The following is an 18,343-nucleotide window of genomic DNA, read 5'->3' as shown; positions in this document are numbered from 1 at the left end:
TATTAAACAAAACAGATTGTAACGGTGCAGAAAGGCAAGATTGGCACCTGGAGTTGTAGAGCAACAATGGCGTATTTATATTAAAACAGATTGTAAAGGTGCAGAATAAAGTTTAAATTCTCAATTTAAAAGAAAAATGCAATGCGATAGCTAGAGGTTCAAAACTAATTTTAATTGAGGAGGTGAATCTAGAAGGGCAATAAGAATAATGAAAAAACAAAAGCAAAATATAGAGGATAAAAAAAAGCTAAAAGAATGCAAGAAATATTAAAAAGAACACGAGAATTTTACAATTTATGTCAATAAAAAGAATGGAATGACCAGTACTGAGCTGGGATTCAGGAAAGGGGGAGGCTTGCAAATTTGTTGATCAGAAAATGGCAGAAATATTTAATAAGTACTTGCATTTATTATTCGTGATATGGATAAAAGGAATTTTAGATCACCAGGTTAATCTAGAGAAGATTACAGTGCTAAGGCCCAACAGGATATATTTTATGATGCTGAGGTAAATGAGGGAGGAAATTATATTTCCGGGCTTTGAGTGTGGATAAATGTCAGAGGGCTGAGAAATGGGTAATGTGTTACATGTTTTTCAAAGCCCAAGCTAATGTGGCCAATGGCCAGCCAGTTAATTTTTAACATAATTATGTGGTACATTTTAGACTATCTGAAGATGAAATTGCCCTGCATCTAGAAAAACAGCTAACAGCAGACAGCATGAGTTTCAAAAGGGACGGTCACACTGTAGCCACCTGGGTTGGCCAATTCCCGGCGTAAAATGGAGAACAGCAAAGGCTGAAGGGAAATTCAGCCAACACAGGCAGAAACTAGCAGGTGCAAATTTACTGTGTATTAAACTCTGCAAAAGCCCAGACAGCATCGATATAAGCAGCCATCTGCATAATGTAGCGGCCACCTACATACTAATGAGTGATCCCCGGGAACAATCAAAACATTTGAGATAAACAAGGCCAAGCCAGACTCCTCGGCGCCAGCAGGAGCCAACACAAAAGAGGTTAACGGACACCTAAAGACCACCCATCGATCAGGGAACCGCTCCAGTATTGGAGAAATCGAACCAAGCGATTGGAACAAAGTCCAATCACTTGAAACCAGGTACTGGGTCCGCCCCGAAAGGCGGGAAGCCCCTGGGGACTATAAAGTAAAGCCCCAAGTTCAAATCGTCCTTCTTGACAGGGTCACTCAGCAACGCGAACCAACCCTTGACAGTGACCTGTCCAGCTGCCTCCAAAGAACGTAAGTCTCAAGTCAACGCTCGCTACGAGATCGGCGCTCCTAGCTACCAGTCCATACCAGCTTTGAATCCCGCAGTTTCAGAACCCGAACGCAAGGCCATTTGTTCCCCTGACCTGGTGGGCCAGTCCGAAGATAAGTATAGGCCTATTAGTTGTTAGAAATAGCTTAGAAAGTAGAGTTTATGCATGAGTAGTGATTTACTGTGTATACTAAATGTGCTGTGATTTGAATCTTGCTAATTGGTGTATTGAGTTATTGATCATTACTTGAACTTGAACCTCGTGGCGGTATCCTAAAGATACCTGGCGACTCTAGAGCAAAGGTTATAAAACAGAGCCAATTGAACCAACCAAAAGTTAGCAACATATTACTGGCGACATCCTGACGGGACCCGATCTAGAAGTGGCTTAACCACTCAGGGAGAACCCAAAATTTGAATTGGAAATCCAATTGGAAACTGAAAAACCACAAGCGTTCAAGCAGTTCTGATCAATCCTCATAATTCGGAAGTGTGTTCTTGCATGCGTAACTAACAGTGCGATAAGGTAATACTGATAGATTTTTTGTTGTGACAAAACTGTCGGGAGTTTGTATTCTTGAAAATAGCGAAAGCCGTACCCTTAGTACCCCTTACAGCATCACCTTAGTACCCCTTGTTCCAAATTTTAAAAGAGTATTCAGAGAGGAAAGATGGCAATGCAACGCCTCATGAACCCTGAAGAATTCATGGTCGCAGCGACCAGCAGTAGAGTAGGACAGTGTCCCGTTTGGGAAGAGGAAATCAGAAAGTACCTCGAAAGGGAAAGGATGACCCCTTTTGAGCGAATTCTGTGAAAATGAGGAAACAGGTCCCGGGAGTATAGGACATACTTGGTGGGAGAACCTGAGCGAAATCCATAAGAAAAGCTTGGTAAAAGCTCGCAAGCCGATGGCAATTGTGTCCTGTTTGGCACAATTGCGAGGCACAGAGGAGGTCGTTAGGACGTTCCGAAAAGAGATAGAAGGCATACATCGAATGAGCAAGGCCGATGTCAGTGAGGTAGAGAAAGAGAACGTAGAGTTAAGGAGGAAGTTAGCGGCAAAGGACAGAGAGGTGGATGATGCCAAGACGGCACACCAGTCCTGTCTGGCGCACATAAGCAGCTTCCAATCCCAGTACGAAAAGGCCTATCAGGACACGCAACGTGCAGTCCTGGTACGAGAGGAAACCGAGAAGCAGGTAGAGGCATTGCAGAGGCAGTGTAGTGACTTGAAGGCAGCGTTAAGAGCACTCCATGCTGCCACCACTGAGCAAAGACAAAGCTCCTTAGACCACGCAAAGAGCCGGAAGCAGATTGCAGAACTGCAATCTCTATTTTCAGTTCAAAAAGGATTCCAGGAAACCTTTGGATCACAGTTAGATGAGGAAGACGGCCCTGATTGGGAAGAAATGAGTGAGACAGCGCAGAGATATGTTCAGGGAACATGTGCGCAGGGAAAGCCCCAGAAGAGAAAAGCGCCCCAACCCCCCACAGAGCAGATAGTTCAGGCTCCAATGAACCTAGTCACCACCCACCGCATAGCCACATCAGACGACACGGAATTTCTGTACACCACCCCCTTAACAGTGACCCAATTACGGGACGCGTGCGATAAAATCAAACCTTTCCTCCCCACCTCAGACCCCCACCACTTCTTTGCCAGAGTAAAACAGCAGGCTACCTACCATGTACGGCCTGGATGCGTGTGAGCACGTAAAGCTCACAGTTTTGAGTGTAGACCCTTCGGTCGTAGCAGCCCTTCCCGACCCACAGAATGTAGGAGGAGGCACCCTTGCAGAAATGCATACCGCGATCCTAGACGCGATCGGGTATAACAGAGGTGACCCCGTAGATGGCCTCAATAAGTGCAGGCAGAAGAAAACTGAGCACCCCACAGCGTTTGCTGGACGCCTGTGGATCCATTTCGCAGCAGTTTTCGGAGACTTAGACCGCGCCCATTTGTCCCCAGACAACATGGCCAAATGGACCCGCACCCTTATCTCCCATGTCACAGAAACAGGACAAAAAGCTTGTGCGAATTATGATCCCTCAGAGGAGGCTCATAATGAGAAATGGGTTGTAAAAAGATTGTCCCGCGCCTGGGAGCAGTCTGCAAAACGAACCCGCAGTTAAAATTCCCAAAGAACAGCAGGCAGAAGCAGACATACAAGCAGTGAAAACACACCAGAACCCCGCATGGGTAAATGAAGGCAAGAACAGCCCCCCACAAAAGTCACAGGAGTGTTACAACTGTGGACAGTTAGGACACTTTGCAAGATAATGCAATGCCCCACGAAAGCCACAGAGAGCCCAGCAGGCAGGCACCCTGAATAAGAATAAGACAGAGCCCATACATAGTGTGAGCACCCATTCAGATCAGACGGACCTGAACGGAACGGACTGACGGTGTTCGGGCTCCCCCAGTTGGGCCTGCGACACCCTTTGGGATAGGTCCGGCCGACCAGTAGTTGCAGCAAAGGTACGGGGACAGCCCATCGAGTTTCTCTGGGACACAGGAGGGTCCCGCACCACAATAAATTCCTCCACCATGTTTCAAAAGGACACGTGGCCCACTACAGCCACCATCACCCTCAGCGGCTTTACAGGCCACTCACAGCAGGGACACATCACAGCCCCTGTACTCATTCAAATCGGCAACATCACCACCAGGCACCCCATAGTTTTAGTCGATCTCCCCCACACAGCAGAACACATTTTAGGCACAGATTTTATGAATTCCCACAATCTGACCTTTGATCCAGTCAACCAATGTGTCTGGAGAATGGCAAAATCTGCAAGAGCCCCCGCAACGCTCACCATAGGAGAATATTCAAACAAGATTAGCGCATTAGGTGAATTTTGGTTTGACCCTACTACAATTAGCACGGACAAGCAGGTTAGGGCAGTTTTACAAAAGAACAGGTCAGCATTCGTGACCCACAAACACGACTGTGGCCGGATGACTGGTTCAGTACAAATCACAGGACCTGACCCTAGACCCCAAAAGCAATACGGATTTCCCCAAGAGGCAGAGAGGGAAATCGCAAAAGTTATCGATAGCTTATTAGTACTCAGATCAGTAGCCTCCACTAATAATGCCCCGATTTGGCCAGTGAGAAAGCCCGTTTGATCATGGCAACTGACCATCGATTGCCGGGAACTCTACAAAGTCACCCCCGCAGCAGCCCCCATGGTAGCCAGAAGTCCTGAGACCATGCTCAAACAGGGACTCAACTCTCAATTCTTTCCGGTTTTGGACATCAGTAATGGATTCTGGTCCATTCCATTGGCAAAAGCGTGCCAATACAAATTTGCCTTCACCTTTAAAAATCAGCAGTACACGTGGACATGCCTGCCACAAGGATTCCACAACTCCCCCTCCATTTTCCACCGATAGCTGGCAAATGGATTATCAAAATTTTCTCGCCCCGAATGTCTGGTCCAGTATGTGGACGACCTATTACTGCAGACAGACACCAAGGCAGAGCACATCGAGTTTCTGGCCGAACTCCTACAGAAAATTGGATGTATGGTCAACCCCAAAAAGGCCCAGATTTTGGAAAACAAAGTGATATATCTGGGTACAATTATTACACATGGTAAACACGAGATCGTGCACAAAAGAATTGACTTGATTGCCAAATTGCCCCTTCCCCAGAATGTTTCAGCCCTCCGGTCGTTTTTAGGACTGGTTGGCTACTGCCGAAACCACATTGACGGTTTCGCCAGCAAGGCAGCACCCCTCTCAGACCTCCTAAAGAAAGGAGCCCCCTGGGAATGGCTTCCGCAGCATACGGATGCTGTGGACTCGTTGAAAAGAGCACTCCTAGCAGCCCCCGCACTACAAGTTCCAGACCCGCTTTCCCCCTATCCGATAGCGGTACCAAGCACAGACCGCACCCTTTCGGCCGTGCTCCTCCAGGAACCGCACGAACAGTTAAGGCCCGTGGCTTACGCCTCCAGTGTTTCAGATGCTGTGGAGCAGGGATTTTCAGCCTGTGAAAGGCACCTGCTCGCAGTTTTTTGGGAAGTACAATATTTTTCTTACATAACTAAACCCCATCACAATCCTCACAGAACACACCCCCACCCAACTTTTACTTGACGGACGACTTAAGGATGGTACAGTCAGTCAAATAAGAGCAGCCAGATGGACCCTTCTTTTGCAGGGGCGGGACATCACTGTTAAAAGGACCAAGACCCACACATTCTTAGCAGATAACCTACAGTACCCAGGCACCTCCCACAAATGTGAAATCATCTCACCGCACCACAACGCAGGCCCCTTTATTGCTAAAACACCCCCCAGAAAGATAGGTAGTCCAACCCAGAGCCTCAAGCACACAGACACGTGCGAACCCATAAGAATATATGTGGATGGATCTTCCACAATATTAGAAGGGAAGCGCATAACAGGATGCGGCATTTATGTCGAGGTCGCACCCTAGAAGAAATAGCAATAAAACTTCCAGGCCACTTAGGCGCACAGGCGGCAGAACTAGCAGCCGTGGCGTACATTGTAGAACACCCAGATTCTTTCCCCAGCACAGCAGACTTATACTCAGACAGCCTCTATGTCTGCAATAGCCTTACAGAATTCCTACCCCTGTGGAAAGCAAGAGGATTTTTTTCCGCAGACGGAAAACACCTCCCCTCAGCCCCATTGCTCCGTCACATTTTAGAAAAAGCCCAGGGCAGGTCTTTTGGAATAGTTAAAGTTCGAAGTCACCATCGTTCCTCCCTCCCTGGAAATGTAAAAGCCGACGTACTGGCAAAAGCAGGTTTCAGGCAAGGATATTTTTGGACCCCCCCCCCCCCCCCGAAAGCGCACCAGTAAATGCAGTTCAGGTCTCGCAGACTAATATCGAGGATTTAGTGCAGGCCCAGAAGCAGGATAACAATCTCAGGGAGATTTTGAAAGGAAAATTTACGGCACCTTAAGATAGGTTTAAAAATGCACTGACCACACATGACGGTGTGGTGTTAAAAGACACCCTTTTTGTGGTTCCTGAACAGGACAGGAACCAGCTCATTTGTTTGTTCCATGACAGTCATGGACATCAGGGAATTGATCCCACTACAGCCCACCTCAGGCAGCTCTGTTCGTGGCCCAGTTTAAAAGAAGATGTAACGCACTACGTTGAGAATTGCCTTAACTGTGCCCAGAACAATCCGGACAGATACGCCAAGAAAGCTCAACTTAGTCACACCCGCCCCGTTAATGGCCCCTGGACTAACCTCCAGATTGATTTTATAGGACATTGCCCCCTTGCAGGAATGGTTATAAGTATGTACTCGTTGTGATAGACACGTTTACAAAATGGGTGGAAGCATTCCCATCCAGAACGAACACAGCAAAGACCACAGCCAAGATTTTAACCCACCACATCTTTACGAGATGGGGACTCCCCCGCAGCATTGAATCCGACCAAGGGTCCCATTTTACGGGACGTGTCATGAAGAACGCCCTCACGATATTTGGCATTACCCAAAAATTCCACATCGCATACCACCCCCAGTCAAGTGGTATTGTGGAGCGCATGAATCGGACCATAAAATCCACCCTCAGAAAAATGGTCCAGCAAAACATCACCACTTTGGATTCAGTCCTCCCTTTTGCGCTGATGTTTTTGCGAAATACAGTTTCAACATCTACAGGTTACACCCTCATGACCAGACGCCCCATTAAAGGCACAGAATTTTTATTAGAATTAGATTTGACCAGCCCCGAAGTGACTGTCCTCACACACGAGAAAGCAGTAGAACAACTGGTACAGAATGTTAAAACGGCTCAGCTAGCAGCCGCCGTACGATTAGGCACACGAAAGAAACAGAGCAAGGCCTGTTTCGATAAGGCAGTACATGCGACTGAGTTCAGTGTAGGACAGCAAGTCATGCTCTCCGTATACAACCCCAGCACATTCCTGTCACCTAAATATTCGGGTCCGTACTCCATTGCGGACAAAGTCCGCCCTTCCGTCTACAAAATAAAGTATCCCAACGGAAAGACTGCGTGGTTCCATATCAACCAGCTTAAGGCATATGGAACACAGTCTAACCACACACCACGTCATGCTCGACGCAGCAGACCACGCCCCACCCACAGCCAATGTAACCCTACCCTCCCCCAACACGCCCAGCCACGGACTCAACCCCGACTCCACCCCCGAACTGTACACTCCGCCCCGGAACACCCACAGTCTGCAGCATCAGCGACAGCAACTGTGACTCGGACAATGGCCACAGCACGCCTCCCTACTATCCCCATGCAACAGGACCCACACCCAGCGAATCCATTCCCATCCCCAGGGCAGCACAGTAGCATTGTGGATAGCACAATTGCTTCACAGCTCCAGGGTCCCAGGTTCGATTCCAGATTGGGTCACTGTCTGTGCGGAGTCTGCACATCCTCCCCGTGTGTGCGTGTGTTTCCTCCGGGTGCTCCGGTTTCCCCTCTCAGTCCAAAGATGTGCAGGTTAGGTGGATTGGGCATGATAAATTGCCCTTGGTGTCCAAAATTGCCAGTCGTGTTGGGTGGGATTACTGGGTTATGGGGATAGGGTGGAGGTGTGGACCTTGGGTAGGGTGCTCTTTCCATGAGCCGGTGCAGACTCGATGGGCTGAATGGCCTCCTTCTGCACTGTAAATTCTATGAATCCGACCACGATTCGAGCGATCCCTTCTTGATCACATTCCTCAATAAACCCCATCACCAACCACCGACCTACAATGACGACCCCAATTCCGTCCCCACAGAACTAGACACCACCTTTTGGCACCGAAATAATTCATACAGACTCGTCCGGAATGACGAGAGGGATCCCAAATCACACCATGCAGCCCTATCCGCCCTGATACACTCTAGAGAAGATGACGACTTTGAGTCTGACTCCCAAAACGAGAACCCCTTTGTGACCCTGTTCGCAACCGATAACTGAGGTGTCCAGATGATGTTTTAAAAAGGAACCGCTTGGGAGAAAACTGTGTCCTTTCTGATGGAACCAGCAGCATGTTTTATGTTGTTTGTAGTTGTACTGTTAAATGTTGTTTGTGAAATCGGAAATTTATTCCATGGCCCCACGCCTTATTTTTCAGCTGAAACCTCTGAGAACTTTTCAGCACGCTCATCAGCAGAAACCTCTGAGAGCTTGCCAGACCCCCGTTCGTAACTGCCCTTCTGGTTCGAGGGAAGAACCAATACGGCAACCCCCCACGATGACTACATTTCTTGCCTGTTCTTGTCGGTTGCTCAGGCAGTGGAGAAACGGCATTGGGACCCGCCCTGCCTGAGAACCCCCCTCTGGTCAGCTACGCTCGGGTAGGGCACACACGGCATTGGTCGCCGCCCTACCCGGGGATTCCATCCAAATCTTACCCGTCGCAGCCCATACGCACCTCATTTCGGTAATTTTCGTTCAAAACGTTTTGTTTTGTTTTCAGGTAATCCTTAGGTTGCCAACCCTATGCTATTTACATCCTCAAACATTTGGATGGTAAATCGCACAGCCTGCGAGACGGCTCGCACTGTTTCAGTATTTTTAAGTGTGTCTTGTCCTGAAATTCGGTTTTTGGAAAAAAAAATGAAGGAGTCACGCATGACCAATTATAAAGGGAGTAATTGGCACTAAAGGACAGACATGCTATCATATGAGATATTAAAACAAGGTAGTGACAGACACTATGCTTGATCCCACAGAACTCCAGAAGCTCCAGGAACAGAAGAGAAGGAAGAAGAACATGAGGACATCCTCCGTGTTGCTCATCACCCTCATGAACATTTGGTTGTGCGCGAACACGAACCCCCTGACCCCAACCCCCCCCCCCCAGCCGTTAATGATTCACTTCCCCATAGTACCCAGAGCCCAGTCACAAGCGACACCACACCATCTTGGTGTGACGGGTTTATAACCTGGTACTCCCTGTCCTACTTGATAGAATCCCTACTAGTATTGGCGATACTCTGCTGCGTCGTGCAGACTATTCGTCTGAGGAAATGGAGAAGGAGAGCCTACCGCGCTCGCACCCCGGTATATAGGATAAGATCCCCTATTTTTGGTTATGACCAGACCCCCAACCCCCGCGATCTATAATAAAGAACATTTGTTGCGTTCCTTTTTGTGAATAAAGAAATGTTTCATGAGCGATTGTACAATCCTGAGCTTGACTGCCAAGCCAGGGAAAATGTGAATAATGCTGCTATGATTTTGTTTGTATTGTTTAGGAAGTTAGTATGATTGAATGTTTGAGTGAGTATAGTTTATTAAGGACAGTTAGAGGTACCGTTTTTCTTATTTTGTAATGCATGTCCTTGTTTTGACATAGCGTCCCTCAGAATTGTCAGTTAAAAATTTCTTGCATAGTTATGGACAGTGTAGAGGCCATAAAAGAGTGCTAGCCGGGTCAGGAAATAAAGAACAACCCAGTTATGTGATCCTTCACGCTTCGCGTTAGGATCACAAGGAGGGAGTGTAGCCACCTGGGTTGGCCAATTCCCGACGTAAAATGGAGAACAGCAAAGGCTGAAGGGAAATTCAGCCACCGCAGGCAGAAACTAGCAGGTACAAGTTTGCTGTGTATTAAACTCTGCAAAAGCCCAGCAACATCGATACAAGCAGCCATCTGCATAATAATGTAGCGGCTATCTACATACTAATGAGCGATCCCTGGGAACAATCAAAATATTTGAGATAAACAAGGCCAAGCCAGACTCCTCGGCGCCAGTAGGAGCCAACACAAAAGAGGTTAACGGACACCTAAAGACCGCCCATCGATCAGGGAACCGCTCCAGTATTGGAGAAATCGAACCAAGCGATTTGAACGAAGTCCAATCACTTGAAACCAGGTACGGGGTCCGCCCCGAAAGGCGGGAAGCCCCTGGGGACTATAAAGTAAAGCCCCCAAGTTCAAATCGTCCTTCTTGACAGGGTCACTCAGCAACGCGAACCAACCCTTGACAGTGACCTGTCCAGCTGCCTCCAAAGAACGTAAGTCTCAAGTCAACGCTCGCTACGAGATCGGCGCTCCTAGCTACCAGTCCATACCAGCTTTGAATCCCGCAGTTTCAGAACCCGAACGCAAGGCCATTTGTTCCCCTGACCTGGTGGGCCAGTCCGAAGATAAGTATAGGCCTGTTAGTTGATAGAAATAGCTTAGAAAGTAGAGTTTATGCATGAGTAGTGATTTACTGTGTATAATAAATGTGCTTTGAATCTTACTAATTGGTGTATTGAGTTATTGATCATTACTTGAACTTGAACCTCGTTGCAGTATCATAAAGATACCTGGTGACTCTAGAGCAAAGGTTATAAAACAGAGCCAATTGAACCAACCAAAAGTTAGCAACAGCACTTTAAAAAAAAAAACTTAATTGAAGGAATAATCAACATTTTAAATAGGGGAATTGCAGTGAATGTATAGTACATAAGATATGATCAGGAGATTACTTAAGGATAAAAGATATTGAATTAAGTGGGAAAGCACACACGATTAAAAATTAATTAGAAGGGAAAACGAGAGCAAGTGTTGAATCGGGTGGTTGGAAACACTCTGGGTTCTCTTCCGGGGATACTTTGTGAACTGTGTATTTCAATAGTTTGGCTACAGACCTAGAGTGTGTAATGTCATTTGCAATGATACCAACATAGGTGGTATAGTTAACTAAAAGATAAAGAAAGCTGCACAAAATCATTGATAAGATATGAGAATGGGCTAACAAAATGGCATAACTAGAACTGTTAATTTTCGATTAAGAGAAATAACAGGTAATTATGCTCTGAATTGAAATGAACTTGATATTGGGGAAGCGCAGAAGGATTTTGTGGTTTGTATTTACTGCACCTTAAGACAGTGGATGGAATTTTCCAATTGTTGCACAGGAGTTCTGGTTGAGGCATGAAAACCGGCATGCAGCTCGCTGGCTGTGTTTTCCCCACTTTGTGCGGCACTGCAGAAAATATCTTCAGGTGTGGCCCGTGCCATCACGATGGGGCATGGCTTGGAAAAACTGGTAACGCCGGGAATCCTGAGATCGAGGTGCCCCACCCCCATGCACAAGCAGAATCTTTCCCCACCCCCAATGTAGATTCACTAGATTGCTGCCTGGCATGAGAAAAGCATAATATGAAGGCAGGCTTGGAAAAATTGGGGCCTTTTGTTTAGCAAGATGCAGATTACAGCATGACATGATTGATTGAAGTGATGTAATGGATAGAAATTGTCTCTTTGGGCAGGCGCAGCATGGGTTCATGAAAGGCAGGTCATGTTTAACTAATTTAATAGAATTCTTTGAGGACATTTGAGTGCGGTTGACAACGGGGAACTGGTGGATGTGGTTCATCTGGATTTCCAGATGGCATCCAACAAGGTGCCGCACAAAAGGCTGTTGCATAAGATATGGGTGCACGGTGTTCCGGGTAATGTATTAGCATTGATAGAGGATTGGTTAACTAACAGAAAGCAAAGGGCGGGGACAAATGGGTGTTTCTGGTTGGCGATCAGTGGCGTGCCTCGGGGATCAGTTTTGGGACCGCAATTGTTTATAATTTACACGGATGATTTGGAGTTAGGGACCAAGTGTAATGTGTCAAAGATTGTGGATGACACTAAGATGAGCGATAGAGTAAAAAGTGTGCAGAATACACACAGTCTGCATGTTGAAGTCAATATTTTCCCGCTTCTGTAGTAGAAAGATTCGACACGCTTGTTAAGACAAAATAACAAGCTTTATTTTCAAAACGACTGCATGCAGTAATGGCTGAAACTTAAAGTCAGAGAGCAGTTAATGAAACTTGCTGATTCCTTCTCGAGTTCGCATTTTCACAGAGAATCAGCTCAATATTTATACATTATCATTATCAAGATTGCGTGACAACAGCTTAGTCAGGAATTTGATCGGAAATAGAAACGGAAGCAATGTCATAAAACAGACCTTTTTTGATCGCATCACTCATACCATTATCTTGTCCTTGGAGGGAACAGTGAATGATCGGAGTAGAATTATTTCTTCCTGAACTTATCTTGTTTTATTCCTACGGCCCTGGGTTATGACGAGTTAGTTTTATCAGGAGTTGCCGAGGTCCGGTATTTTGGAATGGCTTGACCTTCTCTGATCTTTTTCAGACTTCAAGTTATGCATAGTTGGCCTTATCAGTCTTACAGTCTGAAATGGTTAGGGCAGCATTTTAGACAGGGGTCTGGTGAACTGTGAGCATTCTTTACATGGGCCTGGTGAGCTGGAATGAGTAGTTCAGCCTTTCGTGCATTGTATCAAACATTTTGACCAGTCTTCCCATTGACCAATTTTCCCAACATGCCATTACTTAATTCGTACCATATCACATGCAGAGAGATATAGATAGTTTAATTGAGTGGGCAAGGGTCTGGCAGATGGAGTACAATGTTGGTAAATGTGAGGTCATCTGTTTTGGTAGGAATAATAGCAGAATGGACTATTATTTAAATGGTAAAAAATTGCAGCATGCTGCTGTGCAAAGAGACCTAATGTAGGTGTCCTTGTGCATGAATCGCAAAGTTGGTTTGCAGGTGCAGAACGTAATTGAGATGGCAAATGGAATTCTGTCCTTAATTGCTAGAGAGATGGTGTTTAAAAACAGAGATGTTATGTTGCAGCTGTATAGGGTGCCGGTGAGGCCACACCTGGAATACTGTATACAGTTTTGGTCTCCTTACTTGAGAAAGACTGTACTGGCACTGGACGGTGTGTAGAGGCGAATCACTAGGTTGATTCCGGAGTTGCGAGGATTGGCTTATGCGGAGAGACTTAATAGACTGGGACTATACTCATTGGAATTTAGAAGAATGAGGGGAATCTTCTCGAAACATATAAAATTGTGAAGGGAATAGTTAAGACCGAAGCTGGGTGGTGGCACAGTGGTTAGCACTGCTACCTACGGTGCTGAGTACTCCGGTTGGATCTTGGCTCTCGGTCACTGTGTGGAGTTTTCACATTCTCTCCTTGTCTGCATGGGTCTCACCGCCACAACCCAAAGATGTGCAGGGTATGTGAATTGGCCACGCTAAATTGCCCCTTAATTAGAAAAATAATATTTGGGTACTCTAAATTTAAACAAAAAGGTAGAAGCAGGGAGGTTGTTTCCACTGGTGGGTGAAATTAGAACTAGGGGCATAACCTCAAAAGAAGGGGGAGCAGACTTGGACTGAGTTGAGGAGGAACTACTTCACCAAAAGGGTTGTGAATCTCTGGAATTCCCTATCCAGTGAAGCAGTTGAGGCTACCACGTTGGATGTTTTTAAGACAACGATGGATAGATTTTTGACCAGTTAAGGAATTAAGAGTTATGGTGAGCAGGCAGGTAAGTGGAGCTGAGTCCACAAAAAGATCAGTCATGATCTTTTTGAATGGCGGAGTGGGCTCGTGGGGCCAGATGGCCGACTCCTGCTCCAGGTTGGAGTCATGCCTGTCACAAAGGAAGATGGTGGTGGTGATTGAAGGCCAATCATCTCAATTCCAGGACTTCACTGCAGGCGTTCCTCAGGGTAGTGTCCGAGGCCCAACCATCTTCAGCTGCTTCATCAATGACCTTCCTTCCATCATCAGGTCAGAAGTGAAGATGTTTGAGGATGACTGCACAATGCCAGCACCATTTGCGACTCCTCAGATAATGAAGCAGTCCATGTCCAAATGCAGCAAGACCTGGCCAATATCCAGGCTTGGGCTGACAAATGGCAAGTTACATTCACGCCACACAAGTGCCAGGCAATGACCATCTCCTACAAGAGAGGACCTAACCACCGCCCCTTGACATTCAATGGCACTACATCGCTGAATCCCCTACAATCAACTTTCTGGTGGTTACTATTGATAAGAAACTGAACTGGACCAGTGACATTAATACTGTGGCTACCAGGACAGGTCAAAGGCGAGGAATCCTACGGCGAGTAACTCACCTCCTGATCCCCCAAACCCTGTCCATCATCTGCAAGGCGTAAGTCAGGAGTGTAATGGAATACTCTCCACTTGCCTGGATGAGTGCAGCTCCAACAGCACTCAAGAAGCTTGACACCATCCAGGACAAAACCCGCTTGATTACTCCCCCTTCCACAAACATTCAAACCCTCCACCACTGACGAACAGTGGCAGCCGTGTGGACTATCTACCTTGATAGTAACTCACCAAGGTTCCTTAGACAACACCTTCCCCAAACCCACAACCACTACCATCTAGAAGGACATGAGCAGCAGATACCTGGGAACTCCACCATCTGGAGGTTCCACTCCAAGTCTCACCACCCCGACTTGGAAATATATTGCCGTTCCTTCACTGTCACTGGGGCCACCCTAACAGTACAGTGGGTGTACTTGCCCCTCAAGGACTGCAGCGGTTCAAAAAGGCAACTCACCACCTTCTGATGGGCAACTAGTGATGGGCAATAAATGCTGGCCTAACCAGCGATGCCCACCCACATCCAATAAATGATTTTTTTTTTTAAAGTTCTTGTGTCGGGATGGGAGAGGGTGGATCAATTGTTTCTAGTTCTTCCAGTAAAATGTACTACGGATATAAGATATTTGGGAGATTAGAGCAAGACCAATTTCTTTACACAGTTGGAAAGCTTTAGGAATTAATTCCACAATTGATGATTGTGACGGAAACTGATAATATTCAAGATTAGATTAAGTAGACGGCTGAGGAGAAAATAGATGAAGGCATTTGGGAAGAGGGCAGTAAATCTGATTAGAACTATTTTCTCAAAAGTGTAAGTACAAACTTGGACTAAATGAGCTTTGACAAAGGGTCATCTGGACTCAAAATGTTGGCTCTTTTCTCTCCCTACAGATGCTGCCAGACCTGCTGAGATTTTCCAGCATTTTCTCTTTGGTTTCAGATTCCAGCATCCGTAGTAACGTGCCTTTAGTTTTGCTAAATAGTCTGGTTCTGTTTTCTGACAGTTGTTTAGAAGCCAAGATGTGACTTTAGATCAGCTGCATATCTGTAATTCTTACTGGTACAGTTAACATGAAAATCAAATACTATTTTGTCATTATGGCAGTGGTGGGTCATGTTTCAAGTCATTTATGGTTTGTGTGGCTTATGCTGGTGACTGAACTGTGAAAAATGTAACATTGCCCGTGCTGATACTTCCGTTCTAGATTAAATATATTTTAAAATGTGTTTTTTCTGCTGTGTGGTTGATTTCATCTACATGTGTTTGATTTTAATAATCTGTATGTGATACTGTTTAAGGTTCATGTAAGAACATCAAAACTATTTCTTTCTTTACTACCTTAGGTTTGCTGAAGAATACAAGGAACAGCCCAATCGAGGGTATGGAAGTGGTGTCATTCGTGTATTTAAGAAACTGCTAAGCCCAAACTGTAATGATGTGTTTAAACCAGCAAGGGAACAGTTTAAGGGAAAGGGCTCCTACGGAAATGGAGGCGCTATGAGGATCGCCCCTATTGCACTGGCATATCCAGATATTCAGGATGTTAAAAAGGTCAGACTGATGGAGCTTGCATAATTTACTTTTGCTCAAGTAAGACAGATTTTATTACTGATTTGCTTTCTTTCTCCTCTTTTCCTTTCACCCTCCACCCCTTTAGCATCAATGGTGCACCCTCTTTGAACAGAATTTGTCGTTTAAACATTTTTAGAATTATTATTTCTCTTATCACCACTGGCTGCTATTCCTTAATCTCAAGAAAAAGCTCTATGCATTCACTTGGCCACTGTACTTTTGTCTTGGCTTATTATTGATGAACCTTGGATCCAATCGGTCAGTCTATAATATATAATGGGGTTGAGACAATTATGGAAGCCATGTATGATGGGGTGGCAGCAGCAGGAAAGGGATGAAGCTCTTTCGGTGGCCTTTATAATTAATCTTTTGCTATGTTTTTGTTCACTTGCCAGAGTTTATCTATATTAGTGGATCACCTGGGGCATTGCTTATGGTAAGTCAGATGGTGGTCTGTTTTGAGGGCCAGGAGCATTATTTCATGTAATGCCCGAAATACTAATACAAGATGGAACTACCAGGTCATAAGTATAATTACTATTAAGTAAACACTATCCTAGAATTTGAAAATGGGGAATGCCTTCAGATTTTCTAATAGCATGTTGGATGGCACTTAATTTCCAGGTTAGCAGCTCTTAATTTTAAAAACCTGGTTTACATTTGTAATGAATTGTCCATTGGTCCAGTGAATTGACCTCTGGCATGGGACAGAGATGAGCTAATCTATACTTCTATTTATATAATCGTGGATTTGATGTGTCATTCCTAATAATGAGTTTGAGGCTGCTGCAGTGGGCGGAGGGTATGGTGGGTGGGTGGGGGGGAGGGGGGGGGGGCACATCTCCAGTTAAGAGTTTGGGAAGTCTGTAGGATCTCCTTACTAATAGTGATCTCTCTACGAATAATAATAATCTTTATTATTGTCACAAGTAGGCTTACATTAACACTGCAGTGAAGTTACTGTGAAAATCCCCTCGTCGCCACAATCCGGCACCTGTTCGGGTACACAGTGGCAGAATTCAGAATGTCCAATTCACCTAATAGCACTTCTTTCGGGACTTGTGGGAGGAAACCGGAGTACCTGGAGGAAACCCACGCAGCCATGGAGAGATAGTGCAGACTCCGCACAGACAGTGACCCAAGCCGAGAGTCTAACCTGGACCCTGGCGCTGTGAAGCAACAGTGCTAACCGCTGTGCTACCATGCTGCCTAGTGCTCCCTATGTAAATGGATAACTGGGAGCTGTTACAAATATATAAAAGTCATTATAAAATGTAAACTTGTACTTTGAAATTGTCACATGTAATGTTACAGAAGTCCTTGTAAATAGCAACCTTTTTTTGTTTTCCAAGAAAATTAACCCCAAAATGTTGACATTGATGCTTTAGCCCCCCCAAATTACTGTATTTAAAATGGGGGGTTTTGACAGCAATAGGCCTGATCAATACCTCTGCCAGAGCATTAATCAGGCTGGGACAGTTGAATGTTTTGGGGCAGAAATATAAGAGCTGGTCCATGACCCTGTACAAAACCTACACGTTTAATCCTAGAATAAGGTCAACCAGTTTAGTGCAAAGCGAGCCAGCTGCAGATTAATAAACTATTAGGCGTTCAGAACAAAGGCGGCATATCACCTCCTATGTTTTTATCTGCTGAATCTACCTGCAGATCTGTCGATTCCAAACAGTTGGGTAAAGGATGATGAATCAAATTAGAATTTCAAAGGGTGAGTAATGCAACCAGCAGACTGTATCATGGACATCCCTAATGCCACCTGATATAGAAATATTGAAATACTGTGCTACACCACGTTCAAGTTTGTCACACACGCATGTTTTGACATTACACTTAAAAATATCATAAAGAGAAAGCGAGTCACTTCCAAATGACAAAAAAGCATCCCTCAAGGAAGAGTACTGAATTGACCTCCTAATCCTAATTAATCACTAATTGACTTTAGGACCCTACAGGAATTAGATCATCTGACTTGTGCAATAGAATTTTTAGCAGCTGAATAATGTGCATTACTTGGTATAATACTCCTGTCCTCTGACATGCTATAAATGACCGCTTGAGAGATCCACTGGTTTGTTATATTATTTTTCTTGATTACTGCTACTATTTCAGTAGTTGCAGTGAAATATCCTCAGAAAAAGTTTCAAAAATAAGCGTATGAGTCTGGTGATGTCACAACATGTAGATTAGATAAAAACACCATCCTTAGACATAACCCTTCGGATGCGGTTCTGTTATATTTTTTCTTGAGAATTTGGGGTGTTCAGTAATGTGAAAGTGGTGGATGAATGCTACCAAGTATGCTAAAGGTGGAAGCGCGTGTTTGTTTCCCGAACATTGTGTCGCTCTAATTTGAGTTTGCATGTATAGTGATTTTTGCAGCTCCAAGGAGTTTAAGGTGCTTTTTACTTTTGTTCTTTCAACTCTTGGGCACTAATATGTCCCGAGTATGTTCTTCAGCTTTCAGAAGTTGTTTTATTACGAAATATTCTTATACTATTAAAATTAACACTTGTTTTTAAAAAGAAACTAACCACTGCTTTTTCTTAG

General features: G+C 45.2%; 1 protein-coding gene across 1 annotated transcript in view; it reads left to right on the top strand.

Moving 5' to 3' along the window:
• adprs (ADP-ribosylserine hydrolase) overlaps positions 1-18,343 on the top strand; it is a 46,114-nt gene that overhangs the window by 9,762 nt on the left and 18,009 nt on the right. The window contains exon 3 of the mRNA XM_072501135.1: positions 15,550-15,757. Coding sequence (XP_072357236.1) covers positions 15,550-15,757 — 208 coding nt within the window. The remainder of the gene's footprint in view (positions 1-15,549; positions 15,758-18,343) is intronic.

Source organism: Scyliorhinus torazame, chromosome 1 (assembly GCF_047496885.1).
Source record: "Scyliorhinus torazame isolate Kashiwa2021f chromosome 1, sScyTor2.1, whole genome shotgun sequence".
Taxonomy (NCBI): Eukaryota; Metazoa; Chordata; class Chondrichthyes; order Carcharhiniformes; family Scyliorhinidae; genus Scyliorhinus; species Scyliorhinus torazame.
Note: the sequence above shows the minus strand (reverse complement) of the source record. Positions and strands in the feature narration are given on the sequence as shown.